The 19,640-nt window shown below is 48.9% G+C and overlaps 1 protein-coding gene across 1 annotated transcript in view; it reads right to left on the reverse strand.

Annotated features, from left to right (window-relative positions):
• LOC126527449 (sodium- and chloride-dependent glycine transporter 1-like) overlaps positions 1 to 19,640 on the reverse strand; it is a 52,276-nt gene that overhangs the window by 24,662 nt on the left and 7,974 nt on the right. Inside the window, exons 3-4 of the mRNA XM_050175283.2 lie at positions 15,364 to 15,498; positions 12,173 to 12,276 (exon numbers count right to left, since the gene is read on the reverse strand). Coding sequence (XP_050031240.2) covers positions 12,173 to 12,276; positions 15,364 to 15,498 — 239 coding nt within the window. The remainder of the gene's footprint in view (positions 1 to 12,172; positions 12,277 to 15,363; positions 15,499 to 19,640) is intronic.

Below are 19,640 nucleotides of genomic sequence, written 5' to 3' on the forward strand. Positions count from 1 at the left end.
CTGTAAAGGTTATCTTTTTTACGCATGCTGGTTAACAATCCTTTTGTTATCCAGGGATTACGTGGAAATTTAAACTTTTTTTGCATTTGACAGTTGTAGTGCTAGCGAATGCAGCTTTCAAAAATAATGAGCAGAATTTTTCGAGTGCCTCTTCAGGATCACATAGAGTACTAATTGATGACCAGTTGGTACCATTTATTGTATTAACAAAGTTATCTCGGTCGAACCTGGATGTGAAGTAACTAGTGTCATAGTAAGGTTTTTCTGTAACAAAGGTAACGAAAATGGGAAGATGATCTGTGATAGACATGTCAATGACACCCGCACTTGGAGATGGTGTGATATTGCTTAAGGCGTGATCAAGAAGAGTATTAGTTCCCGAAGCGGAAAATCTAGTAGGAGAAGTAATTAAAGACTCAAGCCCGAATCCAACAAAACAATCGCTATATGATAATATAGCGATTGACATACACGTTTGCGTATGTCTCTGATAGGTCTGACAGGAAGTAAGGATAGCGCTATTTACGTCAATGAACACCTGACCATTGACAACAAACGACTATTCAGCAAAGCGCTGGCCCTCAAAAAAGAAATGAAATGGCGTTACTTTTGGACCGAGAATTGCCATATCACGGCGCGCAAGACTGATGACAGCAGGGTCTTCAGAATAAGTGCCGAGTCAGATCTGCGCATCTTCACGTAGATATCAATCCCAACATTTGTCATTTTCATAATCTGTTCTTGACAACATTCCTCTATGGCATTGCTCTCAACAGTAGAAACAGAATCGTTGCTCGCTCGTTCTAACTACTCTTTACTACACATCAATGCGGGAACTTTATGTAAGAACCAAGATAGCATTGCTGCATTTATTGATTCACTTGGTCATTCCTTTTCATTTTTGTGCATTTCCGAAACTTGGCTTGACTGTTCTGATGGTAAGAGTATTAGTTCCCAAAGCGGAAAATCTAGTAGGAGAAGTAATTAAAGACTCAAGCCCGAATCCAACAAAACAATCGCTATATGATAATACTGAACTATTATCAGTATCCAGTAAATTGATGTTAATGTCACCAACTATTAAAATCTGTTTATTTTCAGCTGAAACTTTATGAAGAATTGTGGAAAGGTTGTGCAAGAAATCAGGAATAGATGAAGATGGGGAGCGATAAATGCAACCAATTATTAGACCATTGCGATTACTAGAAGGCGACAGGTAAGTTTCGATCCACACTGATTCACCTTTAGATACGTTTAAACACAGGTCAAGCCTACGTTCGTACTTGATTTCCGATGATATGAAGATAGCCGAACCGCCATGCCGATCCGAACTGCGGTAACAGTATTCGGAATGGAACGATCGAAAAACACATAAATTACCATGTACGTTCATGTACCGGACGCCGCCGACAAGCCGTGATAAAATCCCGGCCCGCAAAAAGAACACCAACGCAGCCCCGGACCATCGAGCAAACCGCCGTCTACAACAGCTGCCCCCCGAGCACGAACTTCTACCTGAGAAAACCAAGAAGATTGTGGACAAGACAACCACAATCGCAGCCCCATTGTCATCCATCGTACTTCAACAACCCAGAGAGCCCCCTACCTTCCGTGGAGCTACGTTGGAGGATCCGGAAACCTGGCTCGAAACCTTCGAAAGGATCTCGACCTTCAACAGCTGGACCTCTGATGATAAGCTACGACAGTACGCACTTCTCCTTGGAAGATGCCGCGAGGACTTGGTTCGATAACCAGGATTCCACCCTTGTAGCATGGGACGTCTTCTGTTGTAACGAGCGTTGTCCGAAAAGAAAGGGCCGAAGTTCTGCTGGAAACCCGAGGCCAGCTACCCAGTGAGACCATCGCCATCTTCACAGAAGAGATGACCAGTCTTTTCCGGCACGGCGACCCGGAAATGTTCGAAGAGAAAAAGTGCGTTTCTTGATGCGAGGTGTAAAGCAGGAACTTTTCACGGACTAATCCTAAACCCACCGAAGACCGTAGCTGAGTTCCTGACAGAGGCAACGACGATTGAGGAAACTTTAGTAATGCGCACTAGGCAATAAAACCGCCAAGTGCTCACGCCTCAGTGCGCCATCCAGGCACTGGGCTCCGGTGATCTCCAAGAGACGATCAGGGCCATTGTGCGCGAAGAACTGCGCAAGGGCTTGCCTTCGTGGCAGCCTTAAGTGGCCTCGATCGCTGACATCGAGAAAGATGAGGTTCAGCGATCGCTTGGAGTTCCTGAGGTGCAACCTCAATTACCGCAGCCCCAGCCAGAAGCGATGAAATACGCCGCCGTCGTCAACATCCCCATCCGTGACCGCGCCAAGGCCCTGTAACGCCGCAATTCCGTCGTCCGCCGCTAGCACGCCCACCCGTCGCCTGGCGCACCTACTCGAGGAAGACGGACATTTGGCGCGCCCCCCACCACCACCCCCTCTGCTACCACTGCGGCGAAGCCGACCATCTCTACTGCCGATGCCCATACCGCGACCTGGGATAGCGAAGCTTCGCCGTCAACGTACCACGCCCTAGGGAAGGTGAACGCCCTCGTGACATCGCCGACTACCTCGCCGCTACTCAGTGGAGCCCTCGACGACCGTCCCGTTCGCCGTCACCAGGCCGCTACCTGTCGCCGCAGCGCCGTCCATACACTGGCCCAGCCCGGGACCGGTCCGTGAGCCCATATCTGGAAAACTAAAACCAGCAACCGGTGGAGATGCGGTTGTGGTTCGTCGAACTGACGAAGATCCTGCGCCGCCTACGAAGACTACCGAGGCTACCTCGACGGCATAACAACGACACGCCGCCGTCCCGACGAAGTCTGGAAGCAAAGAATACGGCGATGAAAGACCACCTGACGACGCCACGTACCAGCCACAGGTCAACGCAACGCAGCCGTGATCTGACGCCAAGGCCTAACTGTAACGCAAGACAAAGAACCACCGACCTCGACGTGCTTCTCAACGGCCATGCAGTTATCGCGTTAGTAGACACAGGAGCCGATTACTCCGTCATGAGTGGACCCATCGACGCCCAGTAGAAGAAAATTAGAACTGCATGGGAAGGCCCGCAAATTCGGACCGCTGGAGGACACCTCGTAAAGCCGACTGGAATCTGCACAACGAGAATTACCATTCATGACCGGACTTACCATGCCACCTTCGTTATCCTTCAACAGTATTCACGAGACGTCATTCTCGGCATGGACTTCCTGAACCAACACGGCGAAATCATCTACCTGAAGTCAAAGTCTATAACGCTGTCGGAAGATCAAGCGATAGTGCCGGAGAGCCCTCGTAGTCACCACGCCTTGAACGCGCTCGAAGATCAAGTGAGCACCCCGCCTCGCTCGAGCATTGTTACTTCGGTCGGCACCGAAACACCCGCTGTCGTAGAAGGCGTCATTGAAGGCGACCAACGTCTACTGGTCGACCGTGAAATTTGCGTCGCAAGAGGGATCGCTCAACTGCACGGAGGAAACACGAAAGTGGTGCTGACAAACTTCAGCCATGAGTTCAAGCACATCAACAAGGGCACGACGATCGCATACATCGAGCAAATTCTGGACACCAGAAATGCGTTTGTCCTCTCGGATTCTGCCGCAACTACCCTGAAGACCGTAGCTCCCGAGCCAGACTTCGACCTAAATCAAAGTCTCGCGGTGATTAAGTAGCAACAGCTCAGAAGTCTGCTTCGTCGATACAAAGACTGCTTTTTGACGTCATCGAGGATAGGACAAACACCAGTCGCAAAGCATCGCATAATAACTGAAGAGTGCGCTCGCCCACTCCGCCAGAGCTCTTACCGAGTTTCGACGCGAGAACGTGAAGCTATTAGGCAACAAGTCGACGAAATGCTGCGCGACGACATCATCCAGCCGTCGAAAAGCCCGTGGGCACCTCCTGTTGTCTTAGTGAAGAAAAGAAAAAGGACGGAATCCTACGTTTCTGCCTCGATTATCGTCGACTGAACAAGATCACGAAGAAGGACGTATATCCCCCCCTCCCACGGATAAACGTCGTATTGGATCGGCTCTGCAGCGCGAAATACTTCTCGTCGATAGACCTCAAGTCTGGCTACTGGCAAATAGAAGTCCATGAAAGTGATCGCGAAAAGACCGCCTTCATCGCGCTGGACGGCCTCTATGAGTTCAAGGTTATGCCATTTGGACTGTGCTCGGCGTCTGCAACGTTCCAGCGCGTGATTGACATGGTTTTAGCAGGATTGAAGTATCAGACCTGTCTTGTTTACTTGAATGACGTCGCTGTCTTCGCCGGAAATTTCGACGATTACCTTAGGCGGCTTCCGACAGTGCTAGAGGCCTTCAAGTCATCAGGGCTTACTCTGAAGCCGGAAAAGTGTCGCTTCGCTTATGATGAGCTTCTGTTTCTAGGTCACGTCATCAGCAAATCTGGAGTCCGCCCCGACCCTCAGAAGACAGCTGCCATCGCAAAGTTCCCGCAGCCCATCGACAAGAAGGCAGCGCGTAGATTCCTTGGCATGTGTGCCTACTATAGGCGCTTTGTCAAAGACTTTTCACGCATCGCGGAGCCGCTAACACATCTAACCAAATGTGATGTCGAGTTCAAATGGGAAACGCCCCAGGTCGACGCATTTCAAGAACTCAAACGACGCATGCAGTCGCCGCGGGTACTTGCACACTTCGACGAGAACGCCGATACCGAAATCCACACTGACGCCAGTAGCCTAGGCCTCGGTGCCGTCCTAGTCCAGAGGAAAGACAGACTTGAAAGGGTGATATCTTATGCTAGCCGGTCCCTGTCAAAAGCGCAAGGCAATTATTCTACGACTGAAAAAGAATGCTTCGCCATCATTTGGGCTACAGCAAAATTCTGCCCTTACCTATATGACAGGGCATTCAAAGTGGTCAGCGACCATCACGCATTGTGTTGGATAGCTAACTTAAGGGACCCTTCAGGACGGCTGGCGCGGTGGAGCCTCAGACTGCAAGAATATGACGTCACGGTAATCTACATGTCCGGACGAAAATACTCTGACGCCGACTGCCTATCACGCGCCCCCATCAATCCCCCGCCGCAAGACGACGAGGTCGACGACGCCTTCCTTGGAATAATTAGCACGGAAGATTTCACTTAACAGAGACGAGCAGGCCCGGAGCTAAAGGGCCTCGTCGAGTATTTGGAAGGGAACACCGACGTTGTTTCTAGGGCATTTAAGCGCGGATTGTCTTCGTTCACGCTACAAAACAACCTGCTCGTGAAGACGAACTTCTCACCAGTCCGTGCGTTCCGTTAGTGCTGCGTCCAGAAGTACTGCACGCCCCGCATGACGATCCAACCACTGGGCACCTCGGATTCTCCCAGACGCTGTCGAGGATACAGGAAAGGTATTACTGGCCGCGTGTGACCTCCGACGTCGCCCGTTAGTCAAGACATGCCGAGACTGTCAGCGACACAAGAAACCACCGACAAGGCCAGCAGGATTACTACAGCCGATCGAAGCTCCTTGCCAACGATTTCCGACCGTTTCCGATGTCAACCGACCGTAATTGCCGACCGTTTCCGCCGTCAACATCCAGAAATAAGTGGATTGTCGTGGCGGCAGACTATCTCACCTGCTACGCTTAAACTAAAGCTCTACGGTGGCGAAATTTGAAGTGGCGAAATTTTTCGTCGAATACATGCCGCTGCGACATGGTGCCCCAGAAGTCCTCATCACCGACAGAGGAATGGCCTTTACAGCAGAGCTCACCCACGCCATTCTGCAATACAGCCAGACAAGCCACAGGAGGACAACTGCCTATCACCCGCAGACGAATGGTCTCACGGAGCACCTGAACAAAACCCTCGCCGACATGCTAGCAATGTACGTCGACGTCGAGCACAAGACGAGGGACGCGGTCCTGCCTTACGTAACCTTTGCCTACAACACGGCGGTGGAAGAAACAACACAGATCATGCCGTTCAAGCTGGTTTACGGCAGTAATCCGACGACTACTCTCTACGTCATGCTGCCGCACATCTGCGACGAAGAGAATCTTGACGTCGCCACCTATCCCAAGTGCGCCGAAGAAGCCCGACGCTCGCCCGCCTGCGGATCAAGAACCAACAGAGGACCGACAGCCTACACTACAACCTTCGACGACGCTACGTTGAGTACCAGCCCGGCGACCGTGTTTGGGTTTGTACCCCTATACGCCGACGAGGACTTAGCGAAAAACTTTTACGCTGTTATTTCGGACCATACAAGGTCATCTGGCGCATTGGCGCACTCGACTACGAGGTCGTGCCAGACGGCACTTCGCTATCACAGCGGCGCCGCTCACGACCTGAAGTAGTGCATGTTGCGCGACTTAAGCCGTTACAACAGCGCTAATGAACTTTGGGGACTTCGCATAGCTGAACTTTGGACTTCTTGTTTTGGACTGTGTCTCCTTGGACTTCATTTTTTTGTTGTTCTGTTACTTTGTTTAATAAGTGTCCTTTTGTGCGTCACTCTCCTGTCATATTTGTAGCATCGGCACGTTGCCTTTTGAGAGGGGGAATTGACACGTGAACTCGTTTATCTTTTACGGGCGAGCGCTTTTACCGTCTAGGAAATGTTATCGCCCAGCGCAGGACGCGCCTACACGTATCGGAAGTTTCTAAAAAGTTATCGATGCTTCTATCCGCTGTCTGTTGTCACCGAACCTTGTGTAATCTGATTGCATGTCTGCGCGATGCGAACGGTGTAGAACTTTGTGGAAGGCACGTGGGTCCCAGCGATTACTCCTGAACGTTCGATGACTGATGTATATAAAAGCCGACGCGCTTGACCCGCTGATCAAATTTTCGACGAACGCCGACTGTGTTCGCCGCTATCATTGTGATTTAAGTGTAGCCTGTTTTTGTGGGCACAGGTTCGCCCAATGAAAGTTAGTTTTGGTAAATCACATTATTGCTACTGTGTTCTTTAACGTCACTACCACGTGACATTATAAACATGCTGAGGCAAAGCCGCCGTACAGAAACTTTTGGGAAATGGAGCGATGTGTGCTTGTACTAAGCAGGGACAGCGAGAGGCGATGGTGTTTGAAAAGAGCTTCGGTTGTGCTTGGATGAAGCGAGAATCAGTCACATAGTACAATTACCAATTATGCAGTGAACTATATATTAAGTGTGTAAATGTAAAGGAAGTTGAATGAACAGGCGTAATTAGCGCTAAAGTAGTTCAAAATTAACCACATTGCATTATACGCCTGTAAAGGGTGCACCGCCGTAGTTATAAGCATGGTGGGGCAAAGTCGCCGTGCAGAAACCTTTGGGAAATGGAGCGATATTTGCTTGTACTAAGTAGGGACAGCGCGAGGCGATGGTCTTTGAAAAGAGCTTCGGTTGTGCTTGGATGAAGCGGGAATCAGTCACATAGTACAATTACCAAATATGCAATGAACGATCTATTAAGTGTGTAAATGTAAAGGGAATTAAATTAATAGGGTTAGTTAGCGCTAAAGTAGTTCAAAATTAATCACATTGCATTATAAGACTGTAAAGGGTGCACCGTCGTAGTTATAAACATGCTGAGGCAAAGCCGCCGTACTGCGCATTTTTTTTTTAATAGAGCGAGTTACTAAGCAACTGGCCGCGCGACCCGATAGTGTTTGTAACACCCTCTGAAGAACGGGGGCGTTCGATCTCATAGAGATTACAAAAACGCAACACGTGCTCGATCGTCTCTTCACATTTGCACAAGTCACAAATCGGTGCTTTGGTCATTTTAAAAGGGAATGAATAGGCTTTCGTAAAAGCCACCCCTAACGAGAGGCGGAACACTAAAGTTGGATCACGGCAGGAGAAGTTCGATGGAATCTGCAGCTTCAATGTAGGATCCAGCCGGTGTAGACGGCAGTTGGAGAAATTCGGAGTGTTCCACAACGTTTCAGGCTTGGTTCGAGCAAGGAAATAACCGGAAGGTAGCCTTAATGTGTCGCAACAAGTTTGGAAAATGTGGCTTGAGGTCTTTGCGCTGGCAAAGCAGAAATATAATGACTGGGTAATGTGTGCTCTAAGGTTGTCAATCGTTATATATTTTGGAAGCAGATAGTTTCTAGCAATGATGATTGTTGCTTGAGTCAAGGTGCATCGTGATAGTCCAAGACGTCTCCGTAGAACCTGGCCTTGCAAGCTTTCGAGGGTACGAATGTTTGTTCAACATGTGTTCGCCAAAACCGGCACGCTGTACCGTAAAAAGCCCAGAAACAGTGCTCTGTGCAGCTGGAGCATGGACTTTACAGACGTGCCCCAGGTTTTTCTGCACAGGAACCTCATTATATGTGCAACCTAAATTAGTCTTTGCTTCAGGTAGATGCAGTGGGGGCTCCATGAAGTTCCCTGTCAATAATCTCATCAAAGAAGCGGTGATAGTTCTGGTATTTAATATCCTGGCCATTGAGAGAACTAGGGTACGGTGTGATGGGTTTGCGCGTAAGCTCAATTAAAGCGCATTCTTCGATGGACGCACTAAGGCTTTATTTGCGGAGATACGAACAAGTTCGGGTAGCTGCCGGCTAAATTCTTGTGAGCACTTGAAGACGAATCACCGCAAAAGACCAAAGACAAATATCATTAGCGTACATTCATAGGCGAACTGCTTTGAGCAATATTTCAGCAAGGCCAACCATAATTACGTTAAAGAGAATAGGGCTCAATACCCCACCCTGTGGGACGCTACCTTGACAACAACAAAATGACAAAGAGATGGTTAGTTATGACTAGGAGACAGTGTTTTTATTCAACACCGTGAAACTGATAAGGTGATACAAACAATACAAAACTGATAAATGGAACATTGTATACATACTGACGACACACGAACTATGGTGAGACATGATCACACCGCACATGAAACGTTCCGCTACCATTTACACCCAGTCAACCAGCGGAAAGAGGAGGGGGGGGGCGCTGGGGTCTTCAGACATATATGACACCCCCTCTGGCACCTGATACCTGGGGCCCACGCCCCTGCAACCCCCCCCTCCCCACCCGTTACTACACTACTGTACGTAACCCCAAGCCTGATGCTGTGCCGACTTTTAAGCCGCCTTGTCTCCTGCTCCGGAATGTGGATGGATGGATGGTTGGATGGATGTTATGTGCGTCCCTTTTGGAGTGGTGCAGTGGGTTACGCCACCAAGCTCTTGCTATTATACTGCCTAATGTCCTACCTAGTTTAAAGAATAAAGAAAAACCCACGATGAATTCCCATAACCAAATTTTATGGCCCCCTATTGTGAACATTTTTTTTGTACGTTTCCGTTTTTTGTAATTTTCCTACTTCCACCAATCTTCCGATCGTCGCTTTATAATCTCTATTGCCGACATGTTTACTTCCCCTATGCTCTCGCTGAACCGAAGGGCTTCAAGAAGGCTAGTGGTGCCTAAACAGCACGCTGGGCAGATATTCTCACATTCTAATAAAACATGCTGAATCGTTTCTCTAGCTTTACCGCAGCAAGCACATGCTACTTCTTCCTTCTTATATGTCGCTTTACAGGTACGTGTTCTAAGACATCCTGATCTCGCTTCGAAAAGTAATCAGCTTCCCCATCATCATCAGCATCATCATCATCAGCCTGGTTACGCCCACTGCAGGGCAATGGCCTCTCCCATACTTCTCCAAAAACCCCGGTCATGTACAGATTGTGGCCATGTCGTCCCTGCAAACTTCTTAATCTCATCCGCCCACCTAACTTTCTGCCGCCCCCTGCTACGCTTCCCTTCGCTTGGAATCCAGTCCGTAAGCCTTAATGACCATCGGTTATCTTCCCTCCTCATTACATGTCCTGCCAATGCCCATTTCTTTTTCTTGATTTCAACTAAGATGTCATTAACTCGCGTTTGTTCCCTCACCCAATCTGCTCTTTTGTTATCCCTTAACGTTACACCCATCATTCTTCTTTCCATAGCTCGTTGCGTCGCCCTCAATTTAAGTAGAACCCTTTTCGTAAACCTCCAGGTTTCTGCCCCGTAGGTGAGTACTGGTAAGACACAGCTATTATACACTTTTCTCTTGAGAGATAATGGCAACCTGCTGTTCATGATCTGAGAATGCCTGCCAAACGCACTCCAGCCCATTCTTATTCTTCTGATTATTTCCGTCTCGTGATCCGGATCCGCCGTCACTACCTGCCCTAAGTAGATGTATTCCCTTACCACTTCCAGTGCCTCGCTACCAATTGTGAATTGCTGTTCTCTTCCTAGACTGTTAAACATTACTTTAGTTTTCTGCGGATTAATCTTTAGACCCACTCTTCTGCTTTGCCTCTCCAGGTCAGTGAGCATGCATTGCAATTGGTCCCCTGTGTTACTAAGCAAGGCAATATCATCAGCGAATCGCAAGTTACTAAGGTATTCTCCATTAACTTTTATCCCCAATTCTCCCCAATCCAGATCTCTGAATACCTCCTGTAAACACGCTGTGAATAGCATAGGAGAGATCGTATCTCCCTGCCTGACGCCTTCCTTTATTGGGATTTTGTTGCTTTCTTTATGGAGGACTACGGTGGCTGTGGAGCCGCTATATATATCTTTCAGTATTTTTACATACGGCTCGTCTACACACTGATTCCGTAAGGCCTCCATGACTGCTGAGGTTTCGACAGAATCAAACGCTTTCTCGGAATCAATGAAAGCTATATATAAGGGTTGGTTATATTCCGCACATTTCTCTATCACCTGATTGATAGTGTGAATATGGTCTATCCCTATCGTATGGCTTCCCTATCAATATGGAATATGGCTTCCCTATCAGTTATCATGAATTGTTTCTTTCCTGATTTCATTTTTTCCCTCTTAAGTAGTTACCCATGGTAGGTTTCTTTTCATTTGCCGCCACTCACGAGATTTTTTCAGCCTTTCTGACTTTCCGATTGACGTTATTTGTTGCTGTGTTGCTCACCCGACAAGTCGCATACTCGCTAGTAAGCTTTCAAGTTCTTTTCTTCCACTGTGAAGCTGTGTTTTTCCTGTACAAATACCTCAACACTATCCCAGCCCATTTACTTTCGTCCATATTTCTTAGTTGTTCTACCTAGTAAATTTTACTGTGAGCTTCCCTCACTTCGAAACTTGTCCAGCCCATGTCACCCTGCAAAGCTTCATTCGTAGCCTTCCCGTGAGCGCCCAATGGGAGGCGTCCCGCTGCACCTTTGGTTGCCATCGAGTCCTGATTGAAGCCCTTCGCACTACTTGCAGCAGTGCCTGCGCATATCAATAGCTGTCGCTGGCAGCACTTTCTGAGCCGCTGCTTTGTAGTCGACCCAATCAAAAGTGGTTGGCCAAGTCTAACACGGTGGCGACTCCCGTCTGCAAGAAGTCTTCGCCACTGGAGGACGAAAGCGAGGAGGACGATAGCGAGGAGGACGATGATGACGAGGACATCGCAAAACAAGCTCGCGCGCCGGCTAGCACGCTCTCGTGCGTACGTCACACTTTTGTGCGATCACGTGCCCAGCTGTGTTTACATTCTTTCTTTGGCCCATCTTGTTACTCTCTGAAACTGAAACTTGGACTGGTCGCTACAACCAAGACTCCAAATAATTACTTGTTGCACTCTGAAGCAAATGATGTTTCGTGCCGGGATTACTGGGTTGTTGGCTACTTATTGCAGCGGAAAAAAAAAACAAGATCGAAAATTTTTGTCAGTACTCCTTTAAGCAATGCTTCACAACAACGAGCTTTACAATGTAGGTTACACGCATTGTTGCTACGCTTCCCCCAACCTACCGTTTATATGCAACGTGCCGGTTGCTATCTCGTAACGCGCGCTGAGTCTACGGCCACCAAGCGAACGATGACAGAAACACAGATACAGTAGAAAGGGTGTCTGAGGTTGAGTCGGCTACAGAGGATCCTGCTCTTGAACAGCGTGCCTTGCTCGAACAACTTGCGAATATCGCTGGTTGGATTTGAGTGCTTCCTTGTGCCGCTATGGCTAGAACCAGTGCCGAATACGCGTAAGATTTGTTGTCTCATTTATTCATTTGATGTACCTCTGATACTATCGTAATAGAACCTCGAATTAGTGCCAAGTCAGCGTAACGAACTTGCCCTATCCACGGAGAACTGTGTTTTTTTTTCTCCCAAATTCGAGTAGTGGAATTTAGCCGTTGCAAGAAGTAAGAAGAGATGCGCAGAGTGAGACTTACAAGCGTGTGTCTAAGTAGAAGTCATTACGGCTGGACAGGTAGTGTAGGGGTCCAAACCAGGTGCCCAGGTTAAACACACTATGCTGAGCTGCCTGGTGCCAGATCTGTAAGACGTTTACAGAAAGTCATTTCATTATAATGCAAAAAAAGAGGTGAGGCGTGCAGACAGGACACAAGAGTAGAGAAGTGGACAACACGAACGCCGACTATCAACTGAAGGGAGCACTGAGGCGAAAAAAAAAGAAGACACAATACTCATCTGCGCAAGCTCAGGAATGATATCACCACGTGTCAGTCGGGTACATGTGCCGGTCTACGTGAGAGATAACTGTTAAGGCAGAGATAACGTTAAGGCTCTCACGTAGACCGGCACATGTACCCGACTGACACGTGGTGATACCATTCCTGAGCTTGCGCAGATGAGTTTCGTGTCTTCTTTCTTTTTTCGCCTCAGTGCTCCCTTCAGTTGATAGTCGGCGTTCGTGTTGTCAACTTCTCTACTCTTGTGTCCTGTCTGCACGCCTCACCTCTTTTTTTGCATTATGAATCCTTACCAACTAGCTCAGCTTTCTGTCGTTCTAAGTCAATCCACTATGCGGCTAGAAAAATATTCCGCTTTTTTGAGATCGCAGCAAAATACGGCAAGTGATTTAGGAGTAACTTGTTCCTCACTACCAGCGCGGGACGAAATGGTGAAACGTGACGCCCTCTTGCTTTAAGAGGTGGTCGTAACAATAATTGAACGTGTGTCACTGAACGCAAACTCGCCTCAGAAATCATAATGATTGGAGGTGACCTGCAACGTCATAGCACGTTTTCATCCATCAACTCGAACGCGTACGAAATGTCATGGCGAGGTTTCCACTCAACAAAAACGTTCAACATGTTCATAGGGCTAATAATTAAATGGCAGTAAGGATCAGGTGCATACATTCTACCTAATAATGCACCGGTCCCCCACCAGTCGTCATATTTATCATCATTCACCTTGGACACATTCTGGTGAGCTAAGAAGAGTACGGCGACATTTTCTTGCTCAAGCTTTCGGGAATTATGTCCAAGATCTTGGTGAATCATGGGCGCATAATTTCTTGGCGTTCTAGTAGCCGGTGCTTTTCTATAATTTTGTATTTTCTGCTTTTCTTCATTTATCTGCCGTTACTATAGGATCTCAAAGAAGCACCGCAGTTCGTAAAAAAATATCCGTAGCCTCTCGCGGTGCCTCCAACACGGTGTATTGACCACTCTTTTCAGTTCCTCGGACTTTCCGCTTACTTAGTCCAGTCGTAAAATAAGCAGAAGGCAATAAGCCGCGTCGCAGTCGTTCTTTGTCAGCCGAACAATTGCGGCATGCTTAGTGAGCCACTGCGGCACACACGAGACGCAGGCCGAGAGGTGGTGCCAGTCTATTTGACATCACGTGTATACATCATGCGACGTGAGGGGCAAGAAGCCTCAACAATTTGCTTTACGAAGGCATGTGCCCCCTAAGAAGACAGAGAAAAAAAAAGAAATTAGTGGTTGCAGGAGTAATTAATATAGGCATAGTACAGATGCCTTCTTTCTTCGGCGCAGAGGCGTTATACAATTTCTATCAATGTGAAAATATATTCACAACAACGCTCATTTAATAGAAAAAAATTGCATGTGATACAGCATGATTGCATAGTATTCATAGGCCAGAATTAAATAATAATACATGCCGACAAAAAACAAATTTATAATGAATTGGCGAATAGTAATAAATTAATGTGGACACAAAGAGTTCAAAAGCGATAGCAGTCTGTATTGTAACATTTCAGTAACTTTGTTAGTTCGCATGTGAGGGATGTGCCATGTCTGATGGCGCGTTCTGTAATTGGTAGGGCTTTTTGTTGGGCTCGACAGCTGCTCCAGAAAGGTTGTATTTTGCGCTTTCCCAACTTATAGCGTTTCCACAAAGTATGGCTGTACAGTGAGTCAATTTCCTGCAAGCCAAGTTTAGTAAATAGCGGTTCTGTATGATCATCATATGGTGAGCTTGTGCTATAGCGCGCACGGCTAACGCGGAGCGCACCGCCGCTATGCACTCCCGCGAGGAGGTCTCTCGGGACCAGCGAGACATTCGGTTGGGCGAACAGGAGTACTCCTCAAGGTGCTCGCTCACGAGGGCTGCGCTCCAATGGGCGAACAGGAGCAGTTTGGCGACGCCGAGAGCTGCCACCACGCGAAAAGCGGAAAGGAATTCACGTGTCGCAATATCTCATATCCTTTTATTTTGGTCGTGTTTCCATCGTTTTGATTCAGAGTGCACCAGGAACGGCGGCTGAGAAGCTACGTTCACGGGAATATCACCGCGATAAGGTAAACAATCTGGTCGCGTGATATACTTTCGTCCTCGCTCCTGCTCTCGGGGCGCATGGAACATTTCTATGGGTGAGCAAGCAGCCTTGCTGCGCTGCTGCTCTTTGCCTCCGCTTCTCGTTCTGCCAATGGGATGCGTTGTAAGTTCACCTTCAGGTGGAAGGGAAATTGTCATCTACTTGAATGTATAGCACGAAGCTACAAAGCAAAGGCATACGAGTTTCTCGGAAAGAAAGCTTGACAGGTGAGGAAAATTTCGGCCTGGTCTTTCAAATGATGAAGCGCCAACAGAGACAGCACACTGGGAAAGAACAATGACGGGACAAGGGGCTTGTCCTAGTCCGGGATTTGAACACGGGACCAACGCCTTTCCGAATTGGTCGTTCTACCAGCCAGGCTAATCAGCAGGCTAGGAGATCCGAGCGCGAGGGCGGATTGATCGAGATATCGATGCACCGGGACGTAGAATATTAGCATGTCGACTGTGCGGAAGGGCGCAAAGTTTCCCGGACCAGGACGAGCCTCAACTGCGGAGCTGTTCTTCTGAGAAAGCCGTTTCCTTTGTAGGTTGGTGCTATACATTTGGGTGGATGGCAATTTTCTTTTTTCATCCCACTTTCTCCACTTTGCAGGATTCCGCAGAACTGATTTGCCGTATTTTTCTTCTGGAGTTCAAACACACAAAACGTAATAGCGTTTGTGGAGTCAAAGAAACTAAGAAAACCGGTAATATCGGATAGGAAAATACACTCTTGAAAGTAGTGACCCAGCTGTGTGCTTTCTTTTAGTGTATCCCCGGTTTTGTAGTAATCATAAAAAGAGCAGCACTCGCTGGAGTTTGTACTGACTGCGAGGTTAGCGAAGCTCTCCCACTCGAAGGAGAACAGGTACCGGAGGCCCTGGACGGCGTTGTCGAGCAGCAACAGCCTTGTCATCACCATCAGGGTGCAACCGTAGCAGAATGGAACCACGGCAAGCGAGACCTGGGCCGCAACGGCAGAGTGTGAAAGCTGCTTCGTTCCACGCGGACTGCGCAACACTCTTATGCCCTTGTAAAAGAGAATGCATACAACCTACAGACTCTCTGTAGTCCTGTGTGGACGTATCTCGTCTTGTCATTCTGTCGAAAAAAGTCTATTTCTGTAGGTAGACGCCTTACTCACTAGATACTGAGGGACTGCTTGGAGATACATGATTTTGGTAAAGCAGCTCACTTGGAAAAATAGACGTTCACAGACACGAATGATGAGAACACAGACAGGCACCGACTCTCGCCTCACATGCGGCTGCTGCAAATATCATTCGTGTTTGGGAAAGTCGTTTTAAAGCGGAGCTTTGTTTTGCCCCTTCCTTCGACGTTGTCATGCTGCTGCTGCTGCTACTGTCGCTGTCTTGCACGCCGTGTCAAGAAGTGGTTGAGAGCGCACGGCAGGAGTGCGGGAGAAGAGATTGGAGTTGTCAAAGGAACATGCCTCCTTTCGGGGTAGCATAGCCACAATGCCCTCTGAAGCGCCTTGGGTGTCGCTACAATGCCCTCTCGCTGCAAATGCATTGCATTTGCGATTAGAGCCGGATGCCCAGTGGAGCCACCGACGCAGTCGTGAAACGAGCGAGCAGCTTTACGACTCTTCGCTCATGGCAGCTCGCCCACACGGCAAGGGCATGTGCGACGTCAGAATAAGCATGCGTCATGGCTACACGTGGCAACAGTTAATGTAAGTATAAGGTACGGTACGTCACGTTCCTGCAATTTCTGAAAAAATTAGCTTCGTCTAAGCAGACGCAAAGCCGCATAGGAGCACCGCAGGACCATGACGACACCATATACGCCAACGGCCGCCTAGAAAATCAGCATTTCAGTACTCGACGCGGTATATTAGTGGCTACGACGTTGCTTGAGGCCGCGGGTTCGACCCCGACTGCAGCGACCGCATTTAGATGGGGGCGAAATGCAAAAACACTCGTGCACTTAGATTTAGTTGCTCGTTAAGGAACCCGACGTGGTCAAAATCTATCCAGAGTCCCCGACTACGGCATGCTTAATAATCAGATTGCGTCTTCTTTTTTAAATTTACCACTGCTCTCCCGATGCAATGCGCCGTGTGAGGCAATGACAGTGCTTACTTTCCTCGTAGGTTATGAACAAGGCCCCTCAAAACAACAACGCCTCAAGCAAACACGTCTCGCTTTGTGTTTGGTGTGTGTTGCGTCGACTAACAGCGGAGGCGCATGCAAGGAAAACCCTCGTACTGCAGCGCTCGGTAATTACCTGAACATTAGTCATCAACGCCGTCAGTTAACGCAAACGCTACTGAAAGCTTCACTTACACTGATCCACGCAGTGTCGGGGATCTGCATAATCTTTGTTCCAAGCTTGCGCAGCTTCACCCAAAATTTAGAAGACGCTTAAGCTTCGCCTTTCAGAGTGAAACGCGATAGCATTCAAAGATCCCTAACTGCTTCTCACGCTTCCTGGCTACTGGAGCGTATGTAACCGTAATGTTTACCGGGAAACGCTAGCCACGAACGATATATGCACGAAGCCGGCCTTTGTGCATAGGCTTTGTGGTAGAGGCGCTGCCTCTTGCATGGGCCACGACGAATGGATAGATTGATATTATGAGCGTCCCCTTTGGAGCGGGCCGGTGTGTTGCATTGCCAAGCTCTAGTTATTCCATTGCCTAATGTCGTACCAATGTAAAAAAAAAGACAAAGAAGTAAGGGAAAAAACCGACGATGAATTCCCATAACCAAAGTTTCTGAACCCCTATTGTGAACTTAGTTTTTGTACGCCTCCGTTGTTTGCCGTTTCCGTACTTTCGATGCGGCGGAGGTGAGTACTAGCTGGAGGAATTGTAAGGAACCGGGCGCGCCGCTTTGTGGACCCCAAGACACCCGCGCGCCGGGGAGCGCAAATGGCGGACGCCGCGGCCGGTCTGTGAATTCTAGAAACGCGGGAAAAGGCGTTCCTTTGAGTTTTTGCGTAACAGAATTATGTTTTCTCGTATAGTCAAATTACAGTCCGAAGGCTATAGTGTCTGTAAGTTGTGTGTAAGTCGTAGTTTGCGATTTTTTCACGTATTTTAGCTTGAGAAATTCAATTCGTTCAGTAAATTTGTTGCGTCATATGGAGGGCATGTACATGTGTGGTTGGAAAATTATTTTGCCGAATCCATGTCCAACGCGAAACCCAAGTTGTCTGCTACACGGGCTCGTTCATGGTCTTCCCGTGAAAAGTTGCCCAGGGAGAAGGGAAGACTCGGAATTCCCGACCTGGGCATCGTGGCTACTGCACTACACGTCAGATGGGCCCAGGTCGCTCTTAACTCGGATATGCTCGTGACTCGAAGCTGAAGCTTTACCTCGTTTTTCCTTAGCACCCGACTCCGCTTGTTTTCGCAGAGCACATTTTCCCACTTTGTTCCTCGCTCAGGTGCCCCGTCCACTATCTAGGCGGCGGCTGCCAACTCTCTGGTAAGCCTCCGCACGGTTCGCCCTGACATCGACGTAGTTTCAACTCCACTCCAAGAATTAGTAGACATCCTCACCCCAGGCCTCCCCCCGCATTGCCAAATGTATGACCTGCCCATTCACAGGCCAAACTGGAAGCTCATCACGGCCAGTTTCCTCGACGCCAGGCGAGCCACGTTCATGTATCGCCTGGCGCGAGGGTGCCTGCCGTTGGGCTACAGGCCCTTCACAGCCGTCCCGGCTAGTGGAGTGTGCCCGTTCTGTGGCGCTCGTGAGGACTCGGTTCATGCCTTTGCGCAGTGTTTGCTTCCTGTAGCTCTTCTCCGTAGGATTGCTAGTCTTTTTAATCGGCCAGGCGTTTCTTATCAGACAGTTCGATTTTTGCACCCTTTGCCTAATCAGGCGGTCAACCAGTTCGTGCTTCTCCTCGCCGAGTGCTCCTACCAAGTTTGGTTGGCACGCCGCGATGCAGTTTTCGGGGGTCGGGCACCGGGCCTCCACGAAGTGCTTGCGAAAGCACGGAAGGAGGTCTGGTTCCATCTCACCCGGGAGCGGCACCGCTTGGGCGGGAAGAAGTTTCTCGAAGTGTGGGCCCGTCCTGCAGTGATTTTTGTTGAGTCAGGTGGAAAGCTATCCATTAAGCTATGATGCATGCTCCTAAGGTCGCTCGACTCGGCCGTGTGTGCCAGTCGATCTACGGGGTTTTGTTTTGTTCAGTGGAACCCAGAGCTGGAACCGGTGGTGGCGCACCCTTGGGTGGTCGCGCTGCTCCGCGGACGGCTTTGGTGATCTCCATGGTTGCATGCCTTGGCCTCTTTTGCGTCAAGGCAGTCAGCAGGGCAGTTAGGCTTGTGTCCTGTAAGACCGACATGGCTGTGTTGAGTGCAGTAACTCTTGTGTTGCTGCACCATAACAGCCCCCTTGTCCGGGAAAGACCGTTGGCCCGAACCAAAGCCCCCCGTCCAGTCAACCCGGGTTGAGGGGAGGGGGGGGGGGTGAATGTATCGAATGATGCTGGGTGGACACGAACGCTCATGGACGCGGCGCCTTCAAATGTGCCAAGTCCTCTTCCCATCTGACAACGGTTCCTTAATTTTATCGCGTTAAAATCCCTATGCGCCTTTCATGCTGAGTTCCAAATGGAATCGGCTTCAGACAGCCTCGAAATAATGGTTTCGACAAACTAGTGAGAGAAGGCGTGATCCTTATAGAAGGCAACGCGCGCGCAAGTGCTGCAAATGAACGATGAAACACAGACTGCACGCAATCTATATTAATTAATTACACAGCCGACCGCCGTCTGTAGCCCCGCAGTAGTGCGCAGTGACGCTCGAGGTCACGGGCTCGACTGCTGACCGCGATGAGGGCGAGAAGAAAACAACCGTCGCCCGTTCGAATTATTTTGGCGCACGTCAAGGAACCACGGGTGGTTAGAATTATTACGGAGTCCTCCACGACGGCGTGCGTCGCAATCGGGTCGGCGTTTTCACAATAAAAACTCAACACCTCTTTACCTCACAAAACACAACTGGTTGCAAATAAGGTGCATGCAGACTATCAGATCGACACAAAAAGCGCTGAAATTAGCGGGACGCCATTTAAATCCAAGAGCCCTCACTAAACCTTGAGCCCCATAATTACGGCCGAATAGCCA

This window comes from Dermacentor andersoni, chromosome 9 (genome assembly GCF_023375885.2).
Source record: "Dermacentor andersoni chromosome 9, qqDerAnde1_hic_scaffold, whole genome shotgun sequence".
Classification (NCBI taxonomy): Eukaryota; Metazoa; Arthropoda; class Arachnida; order Ixodida; family Ixodidae; genus Dermacentor; species Dermacentor andersoni.